Raw genomic sequence first — 15,490 nt, 5'->3', positions numbered from 1 at the left:
TGCGCACCTAGCAAATGCTAAGCCTCAGCAAATCTTCCGAAGGCCCCTGGGGCAGAAGAGGGGCTGCCTCCCCTGCTGCAAGTGGTCCCCGGCAGACCCCTTTCCATTTTCTCAGACACCCTCCCAGACCTGAGGAGCTGGCCTCAGCCACCCGCTCAGCTGCTAAGATATCACAGTAGGAAGGGAAGGCTGAGTCTCTCCCAGACTGCCAGGGTCCCCCCTCCCATGCATGTCACACCTCCACCCTCTGAGATGAGCAGCACCTGCCACAGGCCTCAGGAATGGGTGCAAAGACATCACAAGCCTGTACTTGATTCTGGAACGGGCTGCCTGCCCACCAGAGGGAGCAAACCGTGCCAAGAAGAGGGCAAAACGAAACCCTCAGAGAAGGGAAGGGACAAGAAAATAGAGATACAGCGTTGTCTTTAGGGTTGCAGCTCACTGTCCCCGGAGAGCTGAGGCCAACGCTCATCAGCCTTGCTGTTTGTCCCCCAGGCTCTTAGAACCGTTGCTGCTGGGGACAGCGGCCTGCCATGCCATCTAGGTTCAGAAAGAATGAGATAGTTAGATGCTGCTCTTTGCCATGGCCAAGGGCACCCGATTAGGGGTGTGGGGGCCCAGTCTGGAGCTGAAAGAAGGGGAGGGCAATCACCCCTCACACACGTTTATCCAGTACCCACTGTGGGCCATACACTGGCCGAGGTGCTCGGGATACAGTGGCGAGCAAGATAGTAGAGATTCATGCCCTTGTGGCCAGCTCCTTCGGGCGCGCAGAGGAGGAAAGTCAGGCTCCGTGCAGTTCCCTGCCTTGTGAGCGCGGAAGAGGGATCTAGGATTAGATTTGGCCCGTCTCACTCCTGCAACTGCATTTCCCCCGCCGCCTTTCCCGGCAGTCACCATTTCTCCATAGCTCTAGTACTAGCTCCGCCGCCTGGCCCTGCCTAATCCCAGGACTCTAGCTGCCTGCTTTGAACTTGAGCCCTGGCTCCAGGCTCTATCCACTATGCCAATATTGGGGGCCTTGATTCAACCTGTTCACTTCAAGTGAGGTAACAATAGCTCAGTCATGAGCCGCCCACCGCTCGGCCTTCACCTTCTCCATCAGCTTTGCTCTCCCCGTCACTCTTAGGACAAGGTGTGACTGGGGAAAATGGGCCAGCCCAGGACAGCACACACTCAGGGCCCCTGCTGCCCCTCCCCGTCCTCAACACTGTCCCTGGGAAATACTGAAGTTATCCCCTTCCATCAGGCCAGGCAACAGGGGCACCTTTCTTCTCACCGCTGGGCCAACAGCCACGGCCCCAGAAGGCAGAGCTGGGACATGCCTGGTGACTCCCTGCTGTTGCCACGGTGGGGTGGGGGTTGGGGAGACGCTTGAGCCCAGGAGAGCAGCCTTAGCTGGCCGCCACCATTGCCCTGTCGTCCACAGTCTTGTCCATCATTTACTTTCCTTGAGGGAACTCCCAGAATGCACCCTGGAAAGAAAAGGGGGAAAGTGAACAGAGAAAGTATAGTAGCTAAGGACGGATCCGAGATTTGATGCCAAGAGGCTAGGGCGAGCAGAAACATGTGATGAAGAGCCCCCAGGGGGAACTCTGGCCTCTCTGGAGGTTGCCAGGACCTAGGTAGGGCAGGAGCCCAAGCACTGGGACCTCTGCCGCGGTTTCTTCACCAGCTCCCGTGCTGCCTCCTAGTGGCGCTGGCGCGACTGCGTTACCGCCACTTAGAAAAACCGGGAAGTGGGGAGGTAGAGGGAAGCGCCCACTTACTCTTCTCTCCTTGTCTCTTTCTGTTTCCCTAGGCCTATTCTGGAGAAGACGAAGTCAGAAAGGTAAGCGTACTGGCTTGGAGCAGTTGTGGGACCTGCCAGCTCCTGTCCTAGCTGAGAAGCCCCAGCTATGTTGTGCTGATGTTTGGCTTGTTGCAGGAAGAAGATCAAGGGAAAGAGGAAGAGAGAGAAGCAGAAACCCACAGACTGAGGAACCCCACCTGTGAGTGTGCTGGGGCTCAGGGCTGGCAGAAAGGCTGGGTCTAAGGGGCGGGGGTGGTCCCGGCAGCAAGGGCCAATGGTCAGGGGTGGGTGAGGCAAAAGCTCAAATGAGATCTCGAGGTAAGAACAGGGAATTCATGTTTTTTAAGGACCAAGGTGCATCAAGGGACCTTAGTTCTTGCCCCTTATCTCTGCGTGGCCTTAAAACAATCACTTTCCCTGTAAAAGGATGGGGCTGGCATCTCAGCAAGCATTGGGCTAGTCTACAGGCCTCTGCCAAGCACCACTGTGTGCCAGGCACGCAGGTGACAGCCACACTCTTCCAGTGTTTGCCTTCTGCTCCACAGCTGGCCACTTCTGGGCAGCCCTGGGGAAAGCGCAATACCCCCCTGTCGGGTCCCCTGGTCAGTGTCTCTGTCTTTGGGTCCCTTCCTTCTTTTCTCTTCTCTGTTCCTTAACCATCCTGGCTTCGCACCTCGGGGCAGCAGGTGGTACTCAGGCAACAATGTAGCTTGAAGAGGAAGACCAGGGCAGGGACTCCCCCACCAGGTAACCAAGTTAGTGGAGTTGCATATCACACACACACACACACACACACACACACACACACACACACACACACAGAGAGATATCAAGTGCCGCCCGGCCATTTCTCAGACGTGGGTTCTCGGACGTCTCGTTCAGGTATTTTCCCAATGAGACCATCAAAACCTCACGTGCCTCTTGCTTAATTTTAGGTTGGCCATTAACATATGCAGGGTTATTTTAAATGGTATGCTATGTAGCCCACGTTGGCTTTAAACTTTCAGCAATCTTCCTGCCTCAGCCTCCCAGGGGCTGGGTTTACAGACATGCACCACTGCAATTTTTTTTCTCTCTCTCTCTCATTTTTTTTTTTACTTTTAAAATCATATTAACAAACAGTTGGGTTTAGAGGATCTAGCTTTCCGTAAGGGGAAAGGGCTGTAGGGAGGCTGTAGCGAGGACAGGCCTCGGGCACCTCCTCACACAAAGTTAAAACGGAATGTCCAAGAAGGCTGAAAATTCAGTTCTTACAAAACAAAAACAAAAAACACCTGTTTGGGGGGTGGGGATGTAGCACGGTGGTAAGGAGCTTGCCCATCGTGTGAAAGAATCCTCAGTGCCACAGAACATATAGTAAAAGAATACAAACAGGCCGGGCGGTGGTGGAGCACGCCTTTAATCCCAGCACTCGGGAGGCAGAGGAAGGCGGATCTCTGCAAGTTTGAGGCCAGCCTGGGCTACAAGAGCTTGTTGCAGGACAGAGACACCCTGTCTCAAAAAACAAACCAACAAACAAAAAGCAGACGACGAAACCACTGTCACCGGTTCTCAGTCTTTGGAACGTTTGTCTGAAGATTGAGGTGACCAGAGACATTGTTGCGTGACACCAGATTGACTTCAAGTGTCTCTGTCGTGGAACAGTTGTGTGGCCTTAGGCAAGTTTCTTAAACTCTCTGAACCCTCGCCCCTCATTTGTGAGCAGGTAACATCCTTGTGGGGTGTCATGAAGAGGGAGACAGTGCTTGGCAAGGGTGCTAACTGCTTGCTGGCCTGGGTGTGAGCAGCGGTCCCAGGGTGCTTGCTGCTCCTTGTCCTCTGCACCCGCCCTCCTCTAGAGGAGGGGGCCTCATCCTCCACAGTGCCCTGAATCTCCCTGACTTGTCTGTGTTTGGTCTCTGGCAGGTTTGGTGGTGCTGTTCCCCGGAGCTGACCAGCCCCTCAGAGGAGAGACCCCACACCCTGCTCATATATTTATTACCGTCCCCCTCCCAAATCCCTCCCTGCTGGTACCTACCCCCCTCTATTTATTAGCCAACTCGACCCTGCTGAATGACTTGCTCCCGCCAAGATAAGGAGCATGGAAGGACAGGACCCTCAGGAATTCAGTGCCTTAAACAGAACGTGAGAGAAGGAAAGAAGCCAGCCACGGTTCCGTGGGAGCTTCGGCTTGGGAAGACGCAAGACATGGACGTGGCCTCGCAAGGGGCAAGCCAGGCCCCTGAGGCTCTGGTTCTCCAGGGAAATGGAGAAGGAAAGAGAAGGCCCAGTACCTACCCTGGTCCCCAGCTCCACCCGGACAGCAGCTCTGGCCATGGCTGCATTGAAGACATGCAGTAGAGGGGACCCAGCCATGTCCTCCTCCTGCTGCAATCAACTGTTTACCCTGGAGACCAGGACAAGACATTCGGCTCTGGAGAACAGAGCCTGCCTGTGGGCTTTGCCTTTCAGCCTAGAAGTTCACTTCTAGGCTTTGCAAAGCACCCCCCTGCCCCCTCTCTGGGACATAGGCAGAGTGGCCTGGGACTGGACAGAGGGCAGGCTGCATGGGGGATAATCATCGCTGCAAGGACTTTCATCGCTGCAAGTCAGGGGCGTGTGTCCTAGTGTTATGGCTATGGAACGCAAGCAGGTTCCTGGAGGGCCCTTGCAGCTCACCGGGTATCTCTGCCGGAACTGTCTAACTGCCAAGCCAGATTCTCTTGAATAAAGCATTCTCATCTGAAACCAACCTGTCTAGGCTGTGTGTCTTCTAGAGCAGAGAGGGGAGGGATGTGGGGGAGGCAGAGACCAGCATGGTGGCTCCGAGCCTCGCTAACTCACCTCAGAGAGCCGTCTCAGGTTGGGAGGGGGCATGCCACCATGGATGACATCATATATGTTTCCCCTTTCACAGCTGGGGAAACCGAGGCCTGAGAAGGCAGGATGGATGATGGGCTGAGAGTCAGAGGTCAGCCTTACCCCAGGCTTGCCAGGGGACACTGCGTGTCTCTGCTACTGCTCTTGGCTGGACCTCTCTGCTTTGACACATGATAAAGGAGCTTTGCTACTGTCTTGATGGCCCTGGATGGTCTTCAGAGACTGTCCCCAGATAGATTATTTCAGGACTGCCCCCGGGGCTCGCCCATCCCCAAACATACAGTTCCACCTCTAAAAGTTGGGGAAAGGTTTGGCTCCAGGCTCCTCTAAACCCCATTTTCCCAACCCAAGGCCACCTTATACCCAGCCTGGAACCTGCACTCTGGATAGCCTATAAGTGGGTCTCCTCATGTCCTCAGACCTCAGGAGGGCTACCCTGTCCTAGGTTTGCTGAAGCACAATGTCCCCTCACTACTTGGGTCCTGGATGCCTGGATCGGCTGCCACCTTCTTCCTTTTGCCTCCCAACTTCCTTCACTTTCCTCCCTTAAAAAAAAATTAAATAAATAAAAAAAGAAAAACTTGTATTTCTTCGAGTCCAAACCACTTTCTAACAGACACTCAGCCGCTCCTGACGCATGAGGAAGTGTTGTGTGAGCACCTTTTTGGACTGTGTGTGCTGGTTGGAGAGCCCTACTTTATCTCTTGAGGCTGAAACATATAGGGGCTCAGGGGAACAGAAAGGGGCCTGCTTATAGGGTGCTGGTTCTCTCGCTTCCTAATACTAAGACCTTTTAATACGGTTTCTCATGTCGTGGTGACACACAGCCCCCCCAACCATGCATTTATTTTTGTTGCTACTTCCTAACTAATTTTGCTACCGAGTGGTGTCTCAGTTCCTAAGGCCTTGGGAAATAGGTGTTGTTTGGTGGTCTCGACCCACAGGTTGAGAAGTGCTGCTTTGTTTGAAGGTCACGACAATGAGCAGGGTCCAGCAGGCTCTGTCTGTTCACAGAAGCTTGGAGCCCTGGAGGACGGTCCGGTCTGGCAGTCCGGTCAGCATGTGTTCCTGGCTAGGGATCAGAGAGGGTGTGGGCTGGCCCCGGGGGACTCAGCTAAAGAAATGGCTTGCTTCTCTCTTCATCTGCAGCTGTGGGAAGACATCGTCGCTGGCTGGGTTCTCTGAAGAAAGCACCCCTCCCTCACTCAGGCCTCTGGCTGGGCCCTGAGGACCCCAACTCCACCCTGTAGTATCTCCAAGGTTTTCAGCTCCCATTCAGGCCAGCCACCTCTGCAGTAACCTAGACAGAGACCAGGGCAGTTCCTAGGTTAGAGGAAGAAACCCTTGTCCTTGGCCGGGCTGTTCACTGCAAGAACAGTAAGAAAAGGAACTTTTTCTTCTGTTCTGAATGGTGGGTGCATTCAAGCAAGCCGACGGTCCTCTCAAGTCATCTGGGTCCTCAGGGACCCGTGTAATGGGCTTATCACTCTTTGATGGAATACCACTCAATCAGACGTTCTGGAGGCACTGTGGGTAACGGCGCACGCGTGCCCTTTGCCCTTGGCTCTCATTCCATGGAGAGTTGTGTGTTAGAGGCTGCAGGTTGTCATTTCAGTTGTGGGCTCAAAGCTAAGGAAAAGGGGGCTCTCGAGCACCCAAAATTCTAATACAAGAAACTTTAGGGCCAGATCAGAAACACTGGCCTAATTAACTCAGCAAGTGTTAAACTTGAGGGAAGAGGTGAGATGGTTCAGTGGTTAAGAGCACAGCTGCTCTCCCAGAGGACCTGGGTTTCATTCCCAGCACCACACACGACAGCTAACAACCATCATTTCTGTAGTTCCAGGGAATCCGACACCATCCTTCTGGTCTTTTCAAGGACCAGACACACATGTGGGACTCAGACATATACACAGATGAAACACTCGTACACATGGATGGATGGATGGATGGATGGATGGATGGATGGATGAAGCTGAGGAGCAGAGAGGGGGACATAGTTAAGAGGGGCTAGCTTGTCAGATAAAGGTGCTTATCTTAAAAACTCTATGGCCTGAGTACAATCCTTGAACCCCACAAGAGGGTAGAAAGAGAGAAATTACTAACTCCGCAAGTTGGTCTTGTGACCTCTACATGTGTGCTGTGGCACTTGCCACACACACATATACACACGTCATGCACACATACACACACACTAATAACAACAACAACAATAAAAAATTAAAAATCTATAGTTGAAGGTGGGCTGGCGATAGAAATCTGTAATTCCTGTACTCTGGAAACTGAGGCAGGAGAGTCAAGAGTTCAAGGTCAACCTGAGCTACACAATAAGATTCTGACAAAATTAAACAGAAGGGAGGAAAGAAGGCAGTGAGGAAGGAGGGAAGGGTTTTGCCTCTCCAAAATGCAGCGGTGGAACATTAGAGATGGCCTCCACACTGCTCTGCTGGAGGTGACCCTTCAGTCCCCCCCTTTGGCTGAGTTGAGCTGGCTGCTTTGGCCCACAGCCAGTGGTTCTTACGCCAGCGTTCAAGAACACCGGTGCTTCGCCTTGGTCCCTTGGAACGCTCAGCTGTGATGGTGTTAGCCACCTTGAGGTCACTGTGTAGGAAGCAAGCTCAGACGACCGACCGTGGAGGAAACAGAGGAAAAGGCTCCATCAAACCCAAGCTCCCCTGGCTCCAGCCCTCACAGTTATCTCAGCTGACGCCTCAGGAGGCTGGATGGGGAGAGCGTTCAGTGGCTAAGAGCACAAGCCGTTCCTACCCAGGACTTGGGTTCAGTTCCTAAAGTCCAGCTTGGGTGGCTTACAAACTGCCTGTAATTCCAGATCACAGGTATACAAGGCCCTGGTGAGTATATAGGCCCACACATAGACATAATTACAAATAAAGATTATGGGGCTGGAGAGAGGGAGGGGTCAACAGGAAAGAGCACTTGTTGCTCTTGCAGAGGACCCGTGTTCTGTTCCATTTTCTCACCTTTGTAGGCACCAGTCACGCACATGGCACACAGACAAACATATAAACTACAAACAAAACATCCACACGTGTAAAATAAAATAAATAAATCTTAAACATCATTTTTGGTGATTTATCTTTATTTTATGTGCATCAGCGTTTTGCATGCTTATATGTCTGTGTGAGGGTGTCAGATACTGTTTTGAACTGCCGGGTGGGTGCTGGGAATTGAACCCCAGTCCTTTACCAGAGCAGCCATTGTGCTCTGAACTGCTCAGCCATCTCTTCCGCCCCTAAACAAATCTTTTTAAAATAAAATAAAGGTTAGAAGGGAGTTTACAGGCCTCACGGAGCAAAGGCAAACTGTTCCCGCCACGTCCTGCTTCCTCTCCTAGTGGGATCAGGGATCAGAATGTTTTAGAGTGGCTTGCTCTGCAACAATAAGTAATCGGCACAGGAACTGGGGAAAGGCAAAGAGGCAGCGTTCCAGAGAGTGCTGTCGACCAGGGGTCGCAGGAAGCCTCATCGTGGGGGGTGGGGGGGGAGGAGTATGAACACACATTTACATCGTTTATGACATTACGGTCACTCAGAGACCAGAGTGCTCCAAACGAGGACACTGGCAACGGGGTTAGGAAGGCTCCAATATGACTGGAGCCTGATGGGCAAGGAAAGGAGCCAGGAGCCAATGGGTTTACTCTAAAGGCAGGTAGAGAATCAAAATCTGGTGCAATGTGGCAGAAAACCTTCAAAAGGTGTTAAGCTATAGAAGAAAATGACACACACCTTTGTTCTTTTCTTCTCTCTGTCTCTCTGTCTCTCTCTCTCTCTGTCTCTCTCTCTCTCTCTCTCTCTCTCTCTCTCTCTCTCTCTCTGTCTTGAGACAAGATCTCTCTACATAGCCCTGGTTATTCTGAAACTTGCTCTGTAGACCAGCATAGCTTCAAGCTCACATAGACCCACCTGCCTCTGCCTTCCACGTGCTGGGATTAAAGGTGTGCACCATCACCGCCCAGCTACCACTGGTCACTTGGAAAATGTTCTCTAGGGACACAAGGTTGAGAGGTCACAAAATTTCATAAGATGGCAGCAAATCCAGGCGCAATTACGGTAGATGGTTCTAATGATGAGAGGGACAGGGCACAGAGAGATAAAGAGATTTTAGGGCACTCCCACATGTGCTCTGTCCACCTGGTTCCTAAACTTCAGCTGAATCTCAGGGCCAGGCGTTTTGGAGTAGATACATAGTAATTGTAGGTAGTAGACAGTGATGGGGCAAAATATATCCGCATGCAAACGTCCCACACTCCCACTTCCCCATCTGCTAAAGGAAATTCCATTCTAAAGTATTTAGGAAGCTAAGTGCAGCATGGCAGAGAGGCTACGTTGATCTACTTAAGAGAAAAGATAAATGAGGAGGGGCTGGAAGTAGAAAAGGAGTTTGGAGTTTGCCAAGAGACTTTGGTGGTAGAGAACACCTTGGGGCATGAAAGAAGTGTTGTAATAGGAGCGGCGGGGCTGCGTCCCCAACACCCCGGCCGCTTGGCTAGCTCATGCCCGAAATAACAACACACAAACTGTATTCATTTAACTGCTTGACCCATTTCTATCTAGCCTCTTCTAGGCTAATTCTCACATATTAATTTAGCCCATTTCTAATGATGTGTGTAAGCACCCCAAGGTGCGCTTACCGGGAAGATTCTAGCCTCCGTCCATCATGGTGTCTCTGCTCCAGAGAGCAGAGCTGTCCGGTCTCTCTGGGAGCAGAGCAGAGTCTGACCTCACTTCCTCTTCCGCCCAGAATTCTATTCTGTTTTCTCCTCCTACCTATGCTTTAACCTATCAGGGCCAAGCAGTTTCTTTATTGTTCAGCCAATGAAATCAACAGATTGATATGACACTCCCACATCAAAGAAGGGCATTGGGAGCATGCTGTGGTGCTCCCCAAGTGCTAAGGCATGCCGCTGTGCTCCCCGAGTGCTAAGGCACCAGGCAGAGATTGAGCCCAACGGGTCACACAGAGCTGGGTGAGATATTGCCTCAGCCCTTGGAATTTTTGTTGAAAGGGGTTGAAGAGCTGGCTCATTGTTTAAGAGTACTCGTTCCTAAAAGGACTCGGGTTTGGTTCTCAGCACCACATGGTGGCTCACAACCATCCTTAACTCCAGCTCCCCGGGATCTATCACCTTCTTCTGGCTTCCCTGCATGCCAGGCATGCATATGGTACACATACATACGTGCATATCAACCATTCACACACACGAAATAAAAAAATACATTTAAAAAATTGAAAGAGTATTTATTAAATTTATATTAGTGTTGTATTTATATAAATATTTATTAAAAGGGACAGAGGTATACCTCAGAAGTAGAAGACTTGCCTAGCACACAGAAAGCTCTAGGTCCAATTCTCAGAACTGGGGGGGGGGGGGGAAAGTTAGTCAAAGGATTAAGATTATAACTAGAAGGAAGGAGAAGTTAGTGGCATTTGAGTTGTTCCTTAAAGAATAGGCCACCATGGACTAGATGTGGTGACACATGCACTCAGGGGAATGAGGCAGCAGGATGACGAATTCAAGGCTAGCCTGGACAACATAGCCAGTCGGTGTTTCAACAAATAAAATAACAGAGAGGGGAGAGAGAGAGAGAGAGAGAGAGAGAGAGAGAGAGAGAGAGAGAGAGAGAGAGAGAATCACCTCCCAGCTCTAGGTCAAGGCAAACTGCTGACTGAATTGAGAAACAGGTGTTTGAACTGCGTTTGTTCTTAGCAGTTCTGGGGCTGCCGAGCTGGGAGCTGCTGTTTTTTAAACAAACACTATACTGGACCAAAAGAAATTTACAAATTTTCCTTTCCTTCTACAGATGAAGATATAAAGGTCCAGGCTGTGAAAAGCCATGCGGATTAAGTGAGCCAGAACTTTCAAATTCGCCAGGAAGGACTGCCGTGGGATGGAATCCAGCCCTGAAGCGGATGCTTCCTGCCCCGGCCACGGTACCTCCTCCACGGGATGGAGAACAGAGAGGGGACAAGGAGAGGATTGTACTCCCCACTGGAGAAGCTGGCCAACCCATCTGTGAGGTGAGTCTGGGCGGGTCCACAGAAATGGCCTTTCCACAAACTCGGGTGGGAAATCAAGGCTCCAGACAGGGCGGTGACAGGACAGAGTCTTGGTGTGGAAAGATGGCTGTCTGTCAGCAACAAAGCTTAACAGCTGTTGTTTTAGAGAAGCCCAACCCCTCCCTTTCCTGAGGGAAGCCTGAGCACCCCCTCCCATGACATTGGCTGTGACTGAGGAAGATGAGGCCCCACCTCAAAGACTCCAGGCCAAAAACATGGTGTTTCTGGTCCCTGCAGCCATGAAAACATCAGATGGCCAGCAGGGGGAAGGGGGCTGAGGCCGTCTCATAGCTGGACTATGGGCTGTCACCTGGATGGCAGGTGAGACACTATTGGCTCCCCTGCAAGGCTGTTCAGTGCAGGAGACCCATGCACTATCCTCCTGTCCCTCCTCCCTCCTCTGTGGACCTGCCCTGCCTCAGCCAGGGCCACCCGGCACCTTAAGGCTGCCTCAGTAACAGGAGCCTCAGGCAGCCCAGCCCACACTGACAGTGCTAAGAAGTGGCCCAGGAAGAGGGGGTCTAAGATTTGGCCTGAGGTTGGACAGTCCCTACAGGGCTACCCTCCTCTCTTGGCCCATGAAGCCTGTGGAGTCTTCTTCTCATTTACCAAACAAGTCCCCGAGGGGTGAGATCAGCCCTAGGAATTCCTTCCCCAGCTTCTTGGAGGGTCAGAAACTGACAGCTGGCCATGGCTGGCTGCCGCACAGACACAGAAGCCGTGGTCTATGGGAGCAGAGCCAGGCCCAGCAGGCTAAGATCACATGTAGTGGCCTTCCTTCCTCCCCCATGCATCGGGCCAGGCCTGTGGGCCGTGCGTGCGTGCGTACGTGTGTGTGTGTGTGTGTGTGTGTGTGCCTGTGTGTGCGTGCGTGTGTGTGCATATGTTTGTGTGTGTGTGTGTGTGTGTGGTGGCAGGGGGGGGGGGTTCAGCTAGAATTGCATAATTCCTAGACAAGTGCTCCCCAGGAGACTAGAAATACAACCTCTCAGCCCACAGGAAGATGAGGGGTCCTTCTCATGTCAGAATCTCTAGGAAGTGCCTTTGACTCCCCCTTTTATTGCCAATTTATTATTTTATAAATATGAGTACTCTATCTGCCAGAAGAGGGCATCAGATCCCACTATAGATGGTTGTGAGCCTCCATGTGGTTGCTGGGAATTGAACTCAGAACCTTGGGAAGAGCAGTATCTCTCCAGCCCCCCTTTGATTCTTTGAGAGAGAAGCCCTAGCCAGTAGAGATTAGCTCCACCAAAGGCACACAGTGCCAGGCTGGGTGTGGTGGCGCTCGACTGTAATCTCAGTCCTAGAGAGGCAGAGGCAGGAGGATGTCTGTGAGTTTGAAGCCAGCTTGGTCTGCAAAGCAAGTTCTGAGATAGCCAGGCAGGACCACACAGGGAGAGTCTGTTAGAAAAAAGAAAAGAAAGAGACTCAGTGCCTCATTGAGACTCCATCTTTGTGTATGGAGAGTTTGCTGACCCTCACCTTCCTTCCGCATGAGAATATAAAGTCTAATTCTCTTAGAGAGTCTAATCTTTGTGTAGCTATGACAACAGGTAACTCTTTTTTTAAAATATTTATTTATTTATTTATTTATTTATTTATTTATTTATTATGTATACAATATCCTGTCTGTATGCCTGAAGGCCAGAAGAGGGCGCCAGACCTCTTTACAGATGGTTGTGAGCCACCATGTGGTTTCTGGGAATTGAACTCAGGACCTTTGGAAGAGCAGGCACCGCTCTTAACCACTGAGCCATCTCTCCAGCCCCCAGCAGGTAACTCTTAGGACAGATTATAAACCTGATTTACACGGCAGTTTGGTCCAGTAACCAGGCTCTTGAGACCCACACTCAATCAGTAACAGCCCCCCCCCCCCCCCCCCCCCCCCCCACAGCCAACCCCCCCCCCCCCCCCCCCCCCCACCAACCCCCCCCCCCCCCCCCCCGCCCCTGAAAATAGCCAATCCACTGCGGGTGCTCCTAAAGTCAAGGAACGGCCAATAAAAATTGGCTCATTCCTGAACGCTGTCCTTGCCCCAAACCCATCCAGTAGTCTATCATGTTTTCTTTTCTTTTTGGTTTTTCCACAAAGGGTTTCTCTATAGCTTTGGAGCCTGTTCTGGAACTCCCTCTGTAGACCAGACTGGCCTCAAACTCACTCTGCCTCCTGAGTGCTGGGATTAAAGGCGTGTGCCACCACCGCCGGGCCATCTATGTTTTCACTTTCCAAAGCCTGAGTTACTTTGAATTGCGAAACATAAAGGGGAAACTTCCAGAAATAAACAATCTGCTATTTTAAAACCATAGGCTGTTCGTGGTGGTGTGACACAATCTCTCGCCGTCGCGAGCTATGCCACAGGGTGACGGGCGGCATCCCTTTCTTTGCTGTATCCACACTGTATGTGCTATCCTCCGATTGGTCGCTGACTAGCTGTCTGCTGTCGGCTTCATTTCAACCCTGGTGGTGTCACAATACTTAGATACGGGGTTTGGTACAGGGCAGGTTTTCAAGCATCAACTGGGAGTCTTGGAGCACATCCCGTACCTCTAAGACAAAGGGGACTACTGGATAGAAGAACTATCCATGCCTTGCCAACACAGCTCTCTCCCTTGCTTAAGCAAGCAGCAACTGCTTCTGGTTTCACATAATTGGTGGCCATATCTCCTTTCAATATTCTCCTCCAAACTCTTTCTTACAGTTGGCCACAAATTCTCCTAAAATCCAAAGAACAAGCAATAAATTTGCTTTAAGGCTTTGGTACAAAACCGGCCTAGGCTGCAGACGGACATGATTTCCCCGGTATACCTCTTTATCTTCTCTGCCCCCTCCACCGGAACCCGGCCCAATCCTGGCAGAATGTCTGTGGACCATCCTCATGTGTTGCTCTTTGGACGAAACAGATCACACCTCCTGTCGTAGTTTGTATGAGGGTGTTTTATATCAAAAGACCCCACCATTACACCATCATCCTCGGGATGAAGACGAGAGAAGGGAGCAACGCAGCCCCTTCGCACATCTACTTAGCTTACGACCCAAATGTAACCAGGATCCGTTGTTTATTTCATAGCCTGCGTTTAAAACTTAGTTTGGTCAGGGGCTGGGTGGATGGAACAGTGGTTAAGAGCACTGCCTACTCTTCCAGAGAACCTGGGTTCATTTCCCAGCATGCACATGGCGGCTCACAACTGTCTGTAACACCAGCTCTAGGGGACTCGACACTCTCACACAGACAGGCATGCGGTCTAAATAAATACCAACGCATAGAAAATAAAAATAAATAAACTAAAAAGAACTTAGTCTGGGCACTGAAGAGATGGCTCAGGGGTTAAGATCACTGGCTGCTCAGTACCCAGATGGCGGCTCACAACCATCTGTAGCTCCAGATGCCTCTCCTGGTCTCTGGGGGTCCCACGCATGTATGTGGTGCTCTTACATACATGCAGGCAAAACACTCATACACATAGAATAAAAATAAATAAAAGCTTTCTTTTGAAAATATCTGAAAGAGGCGGGCAGTGGTGGTGTACGCCTTTAATCCCAGCACTCGGGAGGCAGAGTTAGGCCAATCTCTGTGAGCTAGTTCCAGGACAGGTTCCAAAAGAAACCCCTGCCCGGAAAAAAAAAAAATATCTGAAAGAAAAGAAGAAAAAAGTCAAAGTCAAAATCAAAATCATCTGGTATGGACTGTTTCCAATGACATCACCTAGTCTCCTATGATATGATTTTAAGTACTGCATTGTTTTTCATCATCTGGAATTCCCACGGTTTGGTCAACAGATGCACTATTGGGCATTTAGGTTTTAGTGGTGGTTATTATTAAGAAAGCTGTGATAAGCAACCTTGTAGCTAGCTCTTTGTGTGCAGAAGTTTCTCGCTTCGCAACAGCCTTGGACATCAAAGGCATCCCTCTACTGTAAATCTCTGTCCAGTTCTTCATGCAATAAAACCTTCTCTGTCACTCACGGTTCATACCCAGCTCACGTCATGGTTGGACGAGATGGCCGTATTGCTGTTTCCCCAGCCGTCTAGGCTCTCTGCTTCCATAGTCATTCTGGTGGGAGGAAGGGGAAGACGAATTATCCACCGGCTTTTGAAGCTCCCACCCTAAAATACCACATGCTTCATCCCGGAGCACTTCAAAGTGAGTCCGATGACTCAGCCTAGCTTGTGCAGGGTTGGAGCAGCAGCATCCTGCCTTCTGCCAGGATGGCTGACTGTGGGAACACTTCTAAGTTACATATGGGGTTTGCGCAGTTTCTGGAAGATAACCCATTATCAAGTTAAGAGGAAAATCTGCGAGCTTTGCTTAGAGTTTGTGAAGAACTGTTCGTCTATCAGGAAGTGGTGCTAATGTCTGTCAATGACTACATGCCTTCTGTTTGATAGGCAGATGTGAACCTCTCCCCCCCCCCTCGCGCCCTTACTTTACCAGTACATTCATACGTATTTTGTCTCTGTCCAGAACCTTCTCCGCAGCCCTTCTCAATTGCATTCCCTGGTTAATTTCTTAGGTTTTAGCGCTCACTCATTCACTCAACACACATTTCCTGGGCAATACTACGTGACATATGCCATTCTTGGCATTTGGGGACAGCAGTGAACTAAGCAGACCAAAGCCCATGAGGGTCACACCAGAGTTAGGAGAGGAACATAAGCACAGAATGAACGAGTGGATTAGAGGGGAGACGAGGGGAGCGGATGGGGAAGAGCGGCCAGACTACACCATTTCAGGGGCCTGTCTCAAACTAGGGGAAGGGG

The 15,490-nt window shown here is 50.9% G+C and overlaps 1 protein-coding gene across 3 annotated transcripts in view; it reads left to right on the top strand.

Moving 5' to 3' along the window:
* Positions 1-4,506, top strand: part of Pgf (placental growth factor) — a 31,082-nt gene extending 26,576 nt beyond the window's left edge. For 2 of the 3 annotated variants that reach the window (XM_050164579.1, XM_050164580.1), the window contains 3 exons: positions 1,802-1,831; positions 1,928-1,991; positions 3,698-4,506. In XM_050164579.1, the coding sequence (XP_050020536.1) occupies positions 1,802-1,831; positions 1,928-1,979 (82 nt within the window). In that variant the 3' untranslated portion in view covers positions 1,980-1,991; positions 3,698-4,506. Of the gene's footprint in view, positions 1-1,801; positions 1,832-1,927; positions 1,996-3,697 lie in introns of those variants that run through there. The other variant, XM_050164581.1, reaches the window with a different exon arrangement.
* The last annotated feature ends 10,984 nt before the right edge of the window (positions 4,507-15,490 follow it).

The sequence above is a fragment of the Alexandromys fortis genome, unplaced genomic scaffold (assembly GCF_014885135.2).
Source record: "Alexandromys fortis isolate MF-2015 unplaced genomic scaffold, M_Fortis_MF-2015_v1.1 scaffold_159, whole genome shotgun sequence".
NCBI lineage: Eukaryota > Metazoa > Chordata > Mammalia > Rodentia > Cricetidae > Alexandromys > Alexandromys fortis.
The sequence above is the reverse complement of the archived record's forward strand: the minus strand, read 5'-3'. Positions and strand labels throughout refer to the sequence as shown.